This window comes from Balaenoptera borealis (assembly GCF_965194805.1).
Source record: "Balaenoptera borealis genome assembly, chromosome: 9".
Lineage (NCBI taxonomy): Eukaryota > Metazoa > Chordata > Mammalia > Artiodactyla > Balaenopteridae > Balaenoptera > Balaenoptera borealis.
In genome coordinates this window covers 44,163,562-44,179,202 of record NC_138873.1, presented here as the reverse complement: position 1 = coordinate 44,179,202, position 15,641 = coordinate 44,163,562, and the positions used below count along the sequence as shown (strand labels likewise).

At 32.1% G+C, this 15,641-nt stretch overlaps 1 protein-coding gene across 3 annotated transcripts in view; it reads left to right on the top strand.

Moving 5' to 3' along the window:
- The window catches only part of KPNA5 (karyopherin subunit alpha 5), a 55,764-nt gene that overhangs the window by 6,402 nt on the left and 33,721 nt on the right, over nucleotides 1-15,641 (top strand). For all 3 annotated transcript variants that reach the window (XM_082406195.1, XM_082406193.1, XM_082406194.1), the window contains exons 2-7: nucleotides 262-395; nucleotides 1,789-1,890; nucleotides 2,004-2,103; nucleotides 7,096-7,190; nucleotides 9,375-9,506; nucleotides 11,419-11,507. In XM_082406195.1, coding sequence (XP_082262321.1) covers nucleotides 267-395; nucleotides 1,789-1,890; nucleotides 2,004-2,103; nucleotides 7,096-7,190; nucleotides 9,375-9,506; nucleotides 11,419-11,507 — 647 coding nt within the window. In that variant the 5' untranslated portion in view covers nucleotides 262-266. The remainder of the gene's footprint in view (nucleotides 1-261; nucleotides 396-1,788; nucleotides 1,891-2,003; nucleotides 2,104-7,095; nucleotides 7,191-9,374; nucleotides 9,507-11,418; nucleotides 11,508-15,641) is intronic.

The window sequence follows — 15,641 nt, the reverse complement described above, 5'->3', positions numbered from 1 at the left end:
CATCTCAGAATCAATGAAATTAGGGTAATGACTTTGTGTTTAGACCAAAATCTGTTATTTGATAGTTAAGTTCTAAAATATTTGGTCATTTTGCTCCAATTTTGATATGGGGGTGAGGGAATGTATTCTTTGTACATAATTTTCAGAATGGGTTTTATTGGTCTATTTAATCCATGAGCCTGAATTTAATTGCCCTAGAGTAAACATCTTGTGTTGTTTTGAGAGTTATCGGTATCTGTTTTCTTCTCTCCTAATCTTAAGATGCCATGGCTAGTCCAGGGAAAGATAACTATAGAATGAAAAGTTATAAGAATAAAGCCCTAAATCCCCAAGAGATGCGTAGACGAAGAGAAGAAGAAGGAATACAGCTTCGAAAACAAAAAAGGGAAGAACAGGTAGGTGTTTTAAAATATAATTCTGTTAACATAAAAACATTATATAAAGAGTTTAGAAGTAGTATTATTATTGCTGCTAGTTTTTAGATAATTTTAAATGAAAAAAGTATTTTAGGAAATTGAATATGGGTAAATATATTTTTTAATTTATTAGGCTCCAGTAATAATATTAGCAAATCCACAAATCAGAATCCTGTGCTATTTTTAATCACCGACAAGAATGGCTTTTCCGTTCCATTGATAAACCTTTTACATTAATATTTCTGCTCCAGTGCTAAGAAATTTTTACTCTTGAGCCTACTTAGATCACTTCCACTTGTCATTGTAAAATTTGCCCCCTAAAAAAACATTAATTGTATTCATTTGTTGCTTTGTGATTTTCATAGCTCTTGCCCCTAAATTAATTATAATCTTTTACTTATGCTATTCATACTGTTTGTTCCTCCTATAGTCTATCAGGCAGACCTCTTAGCCTTCTCTGTTTGAACTTTATATATGTGACATAAAGAATAGAAAAATTAAAAGAATGCCTCTCAACATTTTTCATTCCAGGATATACCTAAATTTAGAAGTATTCATAAATAATTAGGAGGGTATGGTCCTCACATACATGAATTAAAACTAATGTGTAAAAAGGACTAGCAATGAAGAAAGTAGAAAAAGGCCTGTTTTAGAAATATGATTATTTGTCGTTCCCCTATTTGTAGTAGCTAACATAGTCTCTACTATACTACAGTAGGTACTCAAAAAAAAAAAATCTCTTGAATAAATGAATAGAAGGAGAACTGTGTACAGACTGAGGAACAGCAGAATTTATTTAGCTATCAAAAAGTATGTGATACCAGATTTTTTTCGTCAATTTTGATTTATGAGATGTACCTATAAATCTTTCTCAGTGACCTGACCATGTCTCTTTCCTCCTCTCTTTTTTTTCTTTATATTCACTCCTGAGTTAATAAGCATAGGGTCCTCTTTCCTGAGAGCTGCTCTCTATTCCTTGTTAATCTAATATACTAACTCTGTTAATATACCACATTATGTCACTCATATAACCGATTTGCTTTTTAACTAAGATTTTCTTCTTAGACATCTCATAATTTAGTATAGGTGTATGTGGTTTTCCAAGTGCTGTAAAATATAAATGTGTACTCTGCTTATGCTACTAGACATTGGTAAAAGACCTGAGATTAAGAAGCAGTCTACAGACAAGAGCTAATTTAGCCCCAAAACTTCTCATAAATTTATTATGGTATGATGATTAAGAAATACTAAAATACTCAGAATTTTGAATGATAAAATTATTGTTTTGTTCAGTAAAGGAAAAATATAATTCTATGGGAATTTGGTGTTTTATGGAAAGCTCAATATATTAAGTTATTTCTCTTTATTACAGTTATTCAAACGCAGAAATGTCTCTTTGCCCAGAAATGATGAATCTATGTTAGAAAATCCTATCCAGGATCCGGATATCAGTTCCACTGTACCCATTCCAGAGGTAGATATTACAAAAACGTATTTCAAATTATATTTCAACAGTATTACAGAGATGATACAGCAAAATTACTAGTGCAAAATATTTAAATAACAATTGTATTTTCTGTGTTTTAGGAAGAAGTTATTACCACAGATATGGTTCAGATGATTTTTTCTAATAATGCTGATCAACAACTAACAGCAACACAGAAATTTAGAAAGCTGCTTTCTAAAGGCAAGAATTATTTTCAGTATGCTTATTTGATGTTACAAGAATTTGTAGTACAGTTTTATTTATTATATATTTTTTATTTTAAGGCACTTTCTTTGCCAGTAGGTCTTAATTTTTCTCTAAAATGTATTTTTAAATAACATCTATTTTTTAAACATTATATTATCAAAGTAACGCATGTTGATTGTAGAATATCTGCAAATATAAAAGGATTTAAAGAAGCAAATATAGTCCCAAATTAGCCCCATTGCCAAGAAAGTTATAAATACATATTTTTAAATTCTTGTAGAAATATTTTTCAGACTTTAAAAAATTTTTATTTTATTTATTTTTTTAAATTGAAAGTCTAGAAATAAACCCATACATCTGTGGTCAAAATCAGTTGATTTTTTTTTTTTTAAATTAATTAATTTATTTTTGGCTGTGTTGGGTTGCAGCGAGCAGGGGGCTACTCTTCCTTGTGGTGTGCGGGCTTCTCACTGTGCTGGCTTCTCTTGTTGTGGAGCATGGGCTCTCGGCGAGTGGGCTTCAGTAGTTGTGGCGCATGGGCTTAGTTGCTCCATGGCATGTGGGATCTTCCTGGACCAGGGCTTGAACCCGTGTCCCCTGCATTGGCGGATGGATTCTTAACCACTGTGCCACCAGGGAAGCCCTCAGACATTTCTTTAAAATGGCAGCATAACATCAGAGCATGACTGTAAAATGAATAATCAATCAATCAGATATTTTTTTCCAAATTTTTAAAAATTTAATTTGTATTTTATATTGGGGTATAGTTAATTTACAATGTTGTGTTAATTTCAGGTATACAGCAAAGTGATTCACCAATTTTTTTTTTTTAAGTATTTGTTTATTTATTTATTTATAGCTGTGTTGGGTCTTTGTTTCTGTGCGAGGGCTTTCTCTAATTGTGGCAAGCGGGGGCCACTCTTCATCGTGGTGCGCCGGCCTCTCACTATCGTGGCCTCTCTTGTTGCAGAGCACAGGCTCCAGACGCGCAGGCTCAGTAGTTGTGGCGCACGGGCCTAGTTGCTCCGTGGCATGTGGGATCTTCCCAGACCAGGACTCGAACCCGTGTCCCCTGCATTGGCAGGCAGATTCTCAACCACTGCGCCACCAGGGAAGCCCCACCAATTTTTGATTATCATAAGCAAAGCTACATAAATCCTTGTATAACCTAAAGCTTCCTTAGTATGAATTTATAAAAGTGAAATCATGGGTCAAAGGGAATAAACAGTGTATTAATTTACACTCCCATCTTTAGTTTGTGCAGATATTCATTTCACTATATTCTTACCAACACAACTATCTTTAAAAAAGAAAAAGATGGTTATATAATAGTGCTTATAGTGTGGCAGTTTTTGAGCACCTAAGTTGAATATGTTTTATTATTGACCTTTATAATTTATAATTTGCCTATTTATGTTATTTGTCCAATTTTATATTGAGTTTATAAAAATTCCTTATTAAATAAAAATTTAACCCTTAGTCTATCTCATCTTCCATACATGGAATTTATAAGATTAGTAATTCTAATTATATTGAGCTGTATACATGAACTGATAAGATTTTGAAATTGCCCTTGGCTAGCTGCCGTATCTTCCTGAAAGACAAAATTTAGTAACGTATGAGGAATAAAAGAAATCTTGTGGTCAGTTCAGCACAGATTACAGGCTATTACCTTTGCTTTCTTATTGTAGTTCTTTTTCATAAGTACCTTTAATTTTCCTTTTCCATCCCTTATCTTCCAAGCAAAAGTAGCTTAGCAATGTTAGGAGACCCTATAAAATCAAGAGTAGCTTCCTCTTCCTCACCATATTCCACAGTTTTTGTTTTTTTAATTTGGATTTTTTTTAGTCAGATTAATATTTTTAAATTAAAACATTAATTTAAAAAAATAAGTTAAATGTATTAATAATAACACATCAATAATTTCTACATTACCATATTCTCTTTTAAGATTTCTTTTTGGCATATGTATTATGTTATAACCAATTAACAGAATTAATTTAAATTTAATTGTATTTAAGAATATTAGAGTTTGCCACCAGTTTTTATACCACAACTTCCCCATTATTGAATTCTTTAGTCATAAGATTTTATCTTCATTCCTAATTCCTCAGGGTGTTCTGTGTCTTTTAAAATATAGTATCTTTTTCATAGATTCAATGATTTTTCTGTTTCTTATAGGGGGATTATGCTTGCCCAGGTTGGGCATATGTCAGGAATTATAGATACTTTCTTTTGCTGATTGATGTGAGTTCCTGCCAAATATTTAAGTCTAGAAGAATATTAGATTTACTATAATTTTCCTTGATCCATCAATGTAGAAAATATGGGGAAGGAGCTAGAACTAGAACTGGAGCTAGAAATAGAAATAGAACTCCTCTGATTTAAGTCATGATAGTGACCTTTTGCTAGAATCTGTTATTTACTTCCTTATCATGGCCACTCTTATAGATGTAAATCACAAATTGTTCTTTTCTTCAATCCCAGTTTTGTTTCTCCAAGGCTTTTTTGTTGTGGATGACTCTTGATTAGTCTTCAGTGCTGAAGCAGATATTCCTCTATTTTACTTATGTTTACATTGCCATATTGACTAAGTCTTCTCTGTAATAGTTCATCACCTTTATAAGATAAGGTAGGCTATTATTCTGTCAGTATAATATCAATGTAAAAGTTAAAAGTTCATGATACTTGTTAGGTTACTTGATGATCCAAGCACACTTTAATTGCTTTCTTTTAGATGAAAATAACTGTAAAGTAATTCCCCAGGAAGAGATCATATTTGGGTTCTTAAATCTATATATATATCTATGTCTATATTTCTTTATCTACATATTCAGGTAGTCTCAATACCCACTTCTCCCCACCCTCTAACTAGAAAACCAATTTTCTATGTTTACTTCCTTTTCTCAGCCTCCCCTTTCTTCTCTGCTCAAAAAGAGCAAGACAAAATTTTGTCCTTTACAAAAATAAGGGGAAAGTAGATTTAGAATTTTCTTTTGGGAAAAGAGAAAAAACTGGAAGGTAAAGATGGTAACCACAACCTAATAACTTTGTTTTGATTTTTTTAAAGATGGGAATAAAGGCTTTAATAATTATAACTATAAGAACAGTTTAAGCTATGGTCTGGAATTTACATTTTGAAGAATCCACACTTTTCATTTAGAACACCCAAACAAAACTTTATAGTTTTAACTTTACTAATTTTTCAGAAATCTTCCAATTTTTGAGCAAGTTAGAAAGATAGCAGATTTGTAGAAAAAAGAAGAAAAGGAAGAAAAAGGTCCATTCCTTTTTTTTTTGCCACACCATGCAGCTTGTGGGATCTTAGTTCCCCGACCGGGAATGGAACCCGTGCGCACTGCAGCGGAAGCGTGGAGTCCTAACCACTGGACCGCCAGGGAATTACCAAGAAGTCCATTCCTAAATAAATCTTTCTTAACAGTTGAGAACATGATTTCTAAGATTTAAACTGACTTAAAACTTAATAATAAGGTTTTTCTATATCAAGCAAGCAGGATTTGTAGACCTTTTATGGTTATCATTCATTTATTAATTCTACTGATTAAACATTATTTATGATCAGTAACATACTCAAACAGGAATTAAGAAAAGGAAGAGTCAAAAGTGGAAATGAGATTTCTCTTGTGTAACCAGGTGAACAGATAGCTTAGACAAATTTGGGTGGTGGGTACAGGGCAAGGGGAAGGAATAAGCATAGTGATATTATGAGTTTGGTTTTGTTTATGCTACATTTTAAAGAAGCTGTGGGGGAAAAATTGTAACCATAAGCACTTAAAAATGTGGTACAGAATCTAGGAAAGAAGAATTTACTGGGGTTAGATTTGTGAATGATAAGTGATAACTGAATTAGCAAAATAGAAATAAAATAGAAATAGATTTTCTAGGAGGAGAATAAATAACAGAGAAAACTAACCCAAAGGAACAACAGCGAAGAAGTTCCTGGAGAACTACAAGAGTGTACTTATTGCTGAAGCCAAGGGAAGAGAAAGAATTCTTGGTACTTATATTTTTGGGAGCTGAAATATCTTTGTTTTGTTTTGGCTGTGCCCCGTGGCATGTGGGATCTTAGTTCCCCGACCAGGGATTGAACCCGCGCCCCCTGCATTGGAAGCGCAGAGTCTTAACCTCTGGACCACCAGGGAAGTCCCAGAAATATCTTTGTTTTCAATTTACATATCTTTGTTTTAAAATTTCTTAGAGATTTTATGGTTCTCAAAAGTCCTCAGCATTTCATGAGAATTTATCAAGAATTCTAGGTAGTTCAATAGCATTTTTGTAAATAATAAATAATACCCTGACAAAATAGAACCTATCTAGCTGAAAGACATTAGGCAATTCATGGTTGATAGTGGAAGAGACATCCCTGGAAATGGGAGTATGGTTATGAAGAATTAGAAGACACATTATCCTTCGATTGGTATTTTGAGTATTGGACTGAAATATTCCCATATTGTGAAGGTGACCTCCTAAATAGCCTTCAATTTATGAATTATAAATATTTGTATAAGTGGAGGATTACTGGACTGAATGTCAATATTATGACATAGTATGAGTGTGTTTCGTGTTTTGTAATTGCAATCATTGTTGCTTTTGTTGTGGTCATCCATTTACAATGCTTGGTGTCAGTTTATCTCTTGTAAAAATAAAGTACAGTGTGTGTGTGTGTGTGTGTGTGTGTGTGTGTGTGTGTGTGTGTGAGAGAGAGAAAAAATAAATAAATAAATATTTGTATAGGAAATATTTTAAAATTTTCTTATCATTATGGTAATGAAAAAGAATTTGCTTTTTGGTTTTTTTTGCAGTAAACATTGCAATTATGAGAATGTTTATTTTCTTCAGCTACATCCAGCTAAGGGTTTTAAACTGGATCATTGAAACCTAGGAAAGAGTTATTTTATTGGCATAGGGTCCAGATCATTGTGTTTTTGTGTCTATGTAATAACTTAATTCTTTTTTAATTTTCAGAACCTAATCCACCAATTGATCAAGTTATACAGAAACCAGGAGTTGTGCAGAGATTTGTGAAATTTCTTGAAAGAAATGAAAATTGTACATTACAAGTGAGTTCTGTAGTTTACTTTCTTAATCTTTTTCCAGAAATGACATAGGATTAATGTGTCTAGTGAAATCAGCTTCTACAGTACTGAGTATATTGTAAGCATTCAGTAAATACTTGGCAATTAAAGGTGGTGCTACCTGTCTTGCCTTGGTCAAGGTTGCAATGCTAATTTTTTCTAGGAACTGTTATTTAATTAAACAATTTTGGGAAAAATATATAAAATCATTCCTAATATTAAGAAAAATTTTGTAGTTGTCAACCTTTAATAACTTTTGTTTTAGAAAACCATAAACCAAAATGTTAATTTAATGGTTAAATTTATTTTGGCTCTTAGCTAACTAAAGTTGTAACTTTTTAGTATAAACTCTTGTACCTCTTAAAACATTTTTATCTGACTGATTAGTTCTTTTTTTGAAAAAAGAACGAATCAGTATAATCTACTTAAAATGTGACCAAAGTTAGGTTTGTCTTAAAGAGCATTGCTTCTCAGTTATACTATAGTGAAAATTTTAAGATGTCTTCCAAATAATTGGCTACTAATAGTAAATTACTGAAGTTTACAAGTATTTTACTGTTTAAGATTGTTCTTCCTGACTTTCATTGCTATAAATATTCTTAAGTAAGTGTACAGGGTGGAATTATATCTATCAGGAATTGCACAAGACCTACACCTAATTTCTCAATGCTCTTGTTGGTCATGGAGGACTTTTACTAGTATTTGAGTAATAGTTGTTGAAATTACAACTTAGGATTGTGTTCCACTTATCTGAGTAATTTGGGAAAGGTCCTCACATCTAGATATAAGCAAAGGAATGCGTTGAACCTGTGACTATTAACCATCATGAGCTTTACGCTGAAAAACTGTTGAGAATGTTTACAACAAGGGTGTCTGAGGAAAAGACCCTTTTATTCACAGTATAGTCTTATTGTCAGTTAGTGTTCAGAGTCTTTAGGTGATAGTGCTGAAAGGACTGGAGATCATGATCTAGTCCATTTGCCTTATTCATAAGCTCTGGGTCCAGACTAAAACCTAAGCCTCCTGATAACTAGTTTATTGTTTGGCTCTTTAATTCTAAGTGATTGAAAGAAGAAATGAGTGAATATGAATGAATAAAATTGAGTGTTAGTTTAAGCAATACATTGTATAAGGCATTGTAGTTAAAAAATTGAGTAAGATATTGTCCCTCTCTGCAGAAATTCTTCACTCTGTTGGGGAAGACAAACACATAAACAGATCTGTGATACCATAGTACAGTTAGTGCTAACAAAACAATATACAGAGTGCTTTGGGAGCATAGAGAACATGGCAACTTATCTGGGTTTTTTTGGTTTAGTAGCGTCGCATGGCTAGCCTTGAGGGTGAATGAGAGTTTAACAGGCTGAAAAAAGGAAAATTAATTTCAGGTTGTGAGAATAACATGTGCAGAGAGCATGCAGTATTCAAGAAGAATATTGGGGATTTGAGTGTTTATTAATCATTATACTTGAAACCTAATGAAATTCAGCAGTGTGCTCTTGGGGCAGCTATATGCTTTGCCATATTATCCAAGTTCACATGAAATATGCTAGTTCGAAACATTGATCTAATAGAGAGGCCTCAAACTGGGGGCCTACATGCCAGATTGACCCACAAACAAATTTTGTTTGGCCTGCACATGTTTTAAAAGATATCTGCTAATAATGAACTCTTTGACCTTGAACAAATCACCTAAATGTCTGGACTTACAATTTTCTTATTTCTTAAGTGAGGAGGTTAGGACTAGATGATGCCTAGGGAAACAAAAATACCTTTTATGATTCTAAGTTCCATAGATATACTATTTATTACTCTATTAAGTAGTGTCTCATTTATTTTTACACTGCTTGCTTTAGAATACCTGGCTCCCTAATTGTAAACATTAGGAGTTTTATGAATTATAAATTCAAATGTGTTCATTTATTGCTCATGATTTTGTAAAGTTTTATTATATTCTTCTCAGTTCTTATTTTTCCAGATTGAAGAGTCCTTTTTTTAAAATAAAGCATTTTTACCTATAAAATTTGATTTCACATTAAATCTTATTAATCGTAAGTCAGTCTTTCCCTCCGACTTGTTCAGCTGTCTTTACTCCCTCTCTTCTTCCTTTCTTCCCATTTCTGACATTTTTTGGGTGATTTCATTTATTCTACTTTTATTTTTCCTTAGTTTGAAGCTGCATGGGCATTAACTAATATAGCATCTGGAACTTTTCTACATACCAAAGTAGTGATTGAAACTGGGGCTGTTCCAATTTTTATCAAACTTCTTAATTCAGAGCATGAAGATGTTCAAGAACAGGTAAGTTTCTAATTTGACCTATTATATCTACTAGATTTTAACTTTCTCTTGAAAGTACCATTTGCGATTATGGTTTGAAATTCAGTTTTACCAAGTTGCCTGTGCATTACATTTATTAGAATACAATAATTTCTACTTACTGTCAAATTAGAAGGAAGGAAGAATGAACTGTCTTAGGCATAATCCTGGGTTTTGTAAACATGGGATCTCAGCTATTGGGAATTACTATTCCCATTTATAAAAGAGCATACTGAGACCCAGAAAAGTTAGTAATTTACCCAAAGTCACAGTGAATGGCTGAACCAGGTTTTAAACCTGGGCCAGTCTGATTCCTTGTTCTTTGCATGTATGTAGATTACTTCATTGTTTCTTTTTAATATATCACATTATTTTGAATGAACCATTTTAGATTAAACTTTCTCATAGTTGTAACAGGGAAAATTTAATCACATATAATTTGTTCCATCCAGAGAAAGTCAAATGTTTTTATATTTTCGTTTTGAATCATTTTCATGCAAATTGATCTGTAGATCTCTCTACCATTCCATCTGTTTGTTTATATTTATATTTTTATGTGTATATTTTTTTCCCACTTAACACTAGTATTGAGAGCCTTTTCATATGGCATTAATTATTCTTCCAATAAAATTTTACTGATTACTCATTATCCATTCAGGTAGGTACCATAATTTATCTGTTCCTCAATAGTTGTACATTTGAGTTATTTCTAGCTTATTAGTGTTAATAATATTGTGATGAACATCATTATATATCGGTCTTGATATTAATATGTCTTGACATATATATGTACCTCTTGATTATTTCATTGGGGAAAAATGACTTTACTCAGTCAAAGAAAAAATTTTAAAGTTCTTATTACATATTTCAAAGTAGACTTCCAAAAATGTTAACAAATTTATATCCCCACCAACAAAATACTTCACAGGTTGCAAAATGTCATCACTTTAAAAAAATTTTCTTAAAAAAATAGACAATAAACGTAGGTCTAGAGTAGATGTTAAAAATATTAACACATATTTTAGATGTTAAAATAAAATTTTACCAATTGAAAAAGTAACTTAATGTCTACTTTCGTACTTATATGAAAAGCTTGAAATGAGAATATAATGATCATGTGCATTTGTGTAATTTCTCATGTAATTGAAATTTAATATTTGAATAATCTTTTACTACCATTTATTTAACCTGGACTAACTCTAAACTTATTTTCAAGCATCAATTCAAGCCAGTTCTCACATTAGCTTTACCTTCCTTTTCTATGCTTTGTCTGTCCTTCCTTTTTTCTTTTACAAGTCAGTCCCTTCCCAGTGAGTGGATTCCTTGGCATAGGAGCAAACCTCTAGCATAGGTAATTGGAAGATTCACTAAATATAGATATACAGTTGACCCTTGAACAACAACAGGTTTGAACTGCACAGTTCACTTACACATGGATTTTTTGTAATAAATATATACTACAGTACTACGCAGCCTGAGGTTGGTTGAATCTGCAAATGCAGAACCTTGGATAAGGAGGGCCAACTGTAAAGTTATACATGGATTTTCGACTGTGCAGGGCTTGGTGCCCCTCACCCCCTCATTGTTCAAGGGTCAACTCTATTTTGTCTCTCCATGTAGATTCAGAGTAGACAAACTATCTCTTTGTTGAACAGAATAAACATTTAACTAGCATGTAAGAAAAAATTTTTAAATGCCCTATGCTTCAATTTGACTAAAAATATTATTAAAGGTACATATAAAGTTTTCCCTTCTTGTTTCCTACTAGCATGTTTTGTTTTAACATCTTGAAAACTATCACTTTTTTCCTTCTACACTAAAATCTCATTCTTAAGAGAGAGCATCTTATTTAAGATATTGTCGTAAAAGAATCTTTTTTTCTTATTTTTCTAAGGCTGTTTGGGCACTTGGTAATATTGCTGGTGACAATGCAGAATGCAGAGATTTTGTTTTGAATTGTGAAATACTTCCACCTCTTTTAGAGTAAGTACTTTAAGTTTATCATGATTAAATACTACTTTGGGAAAAGCAAACTGTTTTCTACACTATATTTCTACATACACAATTAAGTTCTTTAGTGATACTTTTAAATTTCGCTTATGTTTATCTAAGCCTGAAATAGCTTGAAAGTATGTAAAACTAACAACAACAAAAATTTTCAAATTGTATCATATCGGTCTTTTATGTTCTCTTAAGCCACACTTCACAGTGGTCCTTGCTTACTTGATGCTTACTGTGCTAAAATAATTATTCTACAAAACAAGGATAAGTAGTAGTTTTTAATACAATAAAAATTTAAAAGTTGCTAAAGCAGGGAATATTTAATACATGAACAGATGATGTATTGAGGATGTCAGGTTTTCATATTTGATTTTGAAATGTTCAGAGAACAAAGAGAGTTTTCTTTCAGAATTAGAATTTTACTTAAAATAACTTAGCTAGTAGTTTCTTTTTCAAATACCTTATACTTTTTTTAAAAAAGAAATTACCCTATAATGTAAGGTTCTTTACAGAAATGACATAAAATTATTTGAAAGATAGGTTTCTTTATCTATGTTGGTTATCATTTACTAAGAGGATTTTTATTTAGGCTAAATGCCAGTGGTAAGTAGTGAAAAAGGAAAAACTAATTGAGGAGATGATTGAAAGGGAAAATTTTACTCTTATCATTTCTAGGCCATTCTCCATCCTTTCCAAGCTGAGAAATTGGATAGGAAGAATAAATTTTTAGATACGATTTTGCAAAAGATATTTTATTATTTTAGGGAGCTTAACTTTCCATGGACAAAATGGATTTCTCAGCATCATTTCACTCAACTAACATTGAGTACCTACTATGTGGAGGCCACTGAATCACTTGTGATTTCATTTACTTTGGGCTTATCCAGAGTTAAGCTTTATGGTATTTGAGAATTTAGTTGAGCCATGAAGGAAAATACTGATTCAGGGTTCAATATCAGAGTTACTTTGAAGTTCATACTATTAAAAGCATCTCTTAAATTTTCAATTTGAGACTTTTTTGGCCTGATTATATGGTTTGTAGATTAACTGTGAGCACTTTGTTTCTCTTTTCACTTTTGCTCTCTGTCTCTAGGTCATTTTATTATTTGTTAATATCTTAATTTGTTAAGTTGGTAATGGTTTATGAAATAGTAAGTAAATATTTATTAGTTCTAATCCCTTTAAATGTTCTAAGGAGCTTTTATTTATGACTAAAGAAACCAAACTAAAAAATAAAACTAATGACAAACAAATAGTACCCAGCTATGTAGTCCTGGTTATAAACATAATAAATTTCAGAAAAAGAGTAGGTTAAGAAAGTTTCAAAGGTTCATTAAAAAATTGGGAAAGGTTGTAAAAAGGAAGTTATGTCAAGTTAGCTGCCAGATGTTCTCACTGTAGTTGGTCAAAAGGAAAAATGGTATTAACTTAAAAAAGATTATGGATAATCTGTAGTTCACACTGAAATTCACATTTAGCTAATGCTTAAGTATACATAAAATTTCTATTAATATAATATGGTTTTATCAATTCTGCCTTGGGTAGTTTCAGTTTGTTTTATTCTAATTCATTTGATTCTCAGTAAATTTAACCCTTTTACTACTATGGACTTTCTATACTGATATAGCTTTGTTGTTTTAACTTAATTCAACTTTAATTTATAATACATCATATCTGGACAAGAAAAGATTTGCAGTTTCTCATAATAATCCCATTAATACAAGTGAAGAAAAATAGTATACATCACAGCTTGGCCAACTACAGTCTTCACGCCAAATTTGGCCTGTCCCCTGTTTTTGAAAATTAAATTTTATTGGAACACAGTCACATCAGTTTGCTTACTTAATATCTATGGTTGCTTTCATGCTACATCAGCAGAGTTCGTAGTTGCAACAGAGAAAGGCCTGTGAAGCCAGAAGTATTTACTGAAAAAGTTTGTCAACCCCTGATATAGAAAATCAGTGTAACTAATTTATTTCTAAATGAGTTATGGTTTTAGGAGGCTTCAAAGACTCTTTATAGGAAAACCTTTAGAACATATTTTTTGTGTGTGTGATAAAATATACACAATATAAAATTTGCCATTTTAAAGTGTACAATTTACTGCCATTAAGTACATTCATAGTGTTTTGCAATCATAACCACTGTCTAGTTCTAGAACTTTTTATCACCCCAGACAGAAACCCCAGTACCCATTAAGCAGTCATATCCCCTTTTTCCAGTGCCTCAGTCCTTGGAAACCACTAATCTGCTTTCTGTCTTTATGTATTTACCTATTCTGGATATTTCATATAAATGAAATCATTATAGTGTGTGACCTTTTGTGTCTGGCTTCTCTCACTTACCATATGGTTTTCAGGGTTCATTCATATGGTAGCATGTATCAATACTTTGTTCTTCTTATAGCTAAATAATATTCCATTGTATGGATGTACCACATTTTGTGGTACATTCGTCAGTTGATGGTCATTTGGATTATTCCCACCTTTTGACTACTGTAAATAGTACTCCTATGAACATTCGTGTGCAAGTTTTTGTTTGAACACCAGTTTTCAATTCTTTTTAGGTATTACCTACAGGTGGAATTGCCGGGTAATGTAGTAACGGTATCTTTAACTTTTTAGGAACCACCAAACTTTTTCCACAGTAGCTGCACCATTCTACATTTCCACCAGCAGTGTGTGAGGGTTCCAGTTTCTCCACTTTGTCACCAACATTTGTCTGTTATTCTGATTTAAGCCATCCTAGTGGATGTGAGGTGGTATCTCATTTTGCTTTGATTTGCATTTCCTAATGACACTGAACATCTTTTCATACGTTTGTTGGCTATTTGTGTATCTTCTTTGGAGAAATATCTAAGTCCTTTGCATATTTTTAAATTCAGTTATTTGTCTTTTTGTTGTTGAGTTATAAGAATTCTTCATATATTCTGGATAGATTCTTGTCAGATATATGATTTTTAAATATTTTTTGCATTCTCTGGGTTGTCTTTTCACTCTTGATAATTTCCTTGATTCACAAAGTTTTTAATTTTGATGAAGTCCAATTTATCTATTTTTTTCCTTTGTTGCTTATGTTTTCGGTGTCATGTGTAAGAAACCATTGCCAAATCTAGGGTCATGAAACCCTTTTGTTTTCTTCTAAGAGTTTTATAGTTTTATCTCTTATATTTGCATTTTTGATCCATTTTGAGCTATTTTTTTTATATGACATGAGGTATATGTGGACATCCACTTGTTCCAGCATGATTGGTTGAAGAGACTGTTCTTTCCTCATTGAATGGTCTTGACACCCTTGGTGAATATGAGTTGACCATCCATGTGTGAGTTTATTTCTGGATTCTTACATTCTGTTCCATTGATCTGTACGTCTGTCTTTATGCCAGTAACTGTTTTGATTACTGTAGCTTTCATGGTAAGTTTTGAAATCAGGAGGTGTGAGTCCTTCAGTTTACCTTCAATTTTTTTTTCCATGTTGTTTTAGCTATTCAAGGTTCCTTGTAATTCCATGCGAATTTGATGCCTCACTTTTCCATTTCTAAAAAATACCTTTGGCATTTTGATAGTGATTGCATTGAAACTGTGTATCACTTATCACTTTGTGGAGTATTTCTGTCATAACAAAATCAAGTCTTCCATCTGTGAACATGCGATATCTTTTAATATAATTAAGTATTCATTAACTTCTTCAACGATATTTCATAGTTTTTACTGTACAGGTCTTGGTTAAATTTCATCTTTAAGTATTTTATTCTCTTTGATGCAATTTTAGATGCAGTTATTTCTTGGATTTTTTGACTTGTTTTTTGACTTGTTCAGTACCCAATGTGTAGAAATACAGTTGATTTTTGTGTGTTGATCTTGTATCCTGCACCATTGTTGAATTCATTTATTAGCACTATTAGTTTTTTGTGTGGAATTTTTTGGATTTGAATATATAAGGTCATGTCACCTGTGAATAGTGATAGTTCTTCCTTTCCAATTTGGATGCCTTTTATTTCTTTTTATCACCTGATTGCTCTGGCTAGAGCTTCCAGTACAGCATTGCATAAAAGTGGCAAAAGCAGGTATCCTTGTCTTGTTTTTTATTGCTCTTTCACCATTGAGAATGATGTTA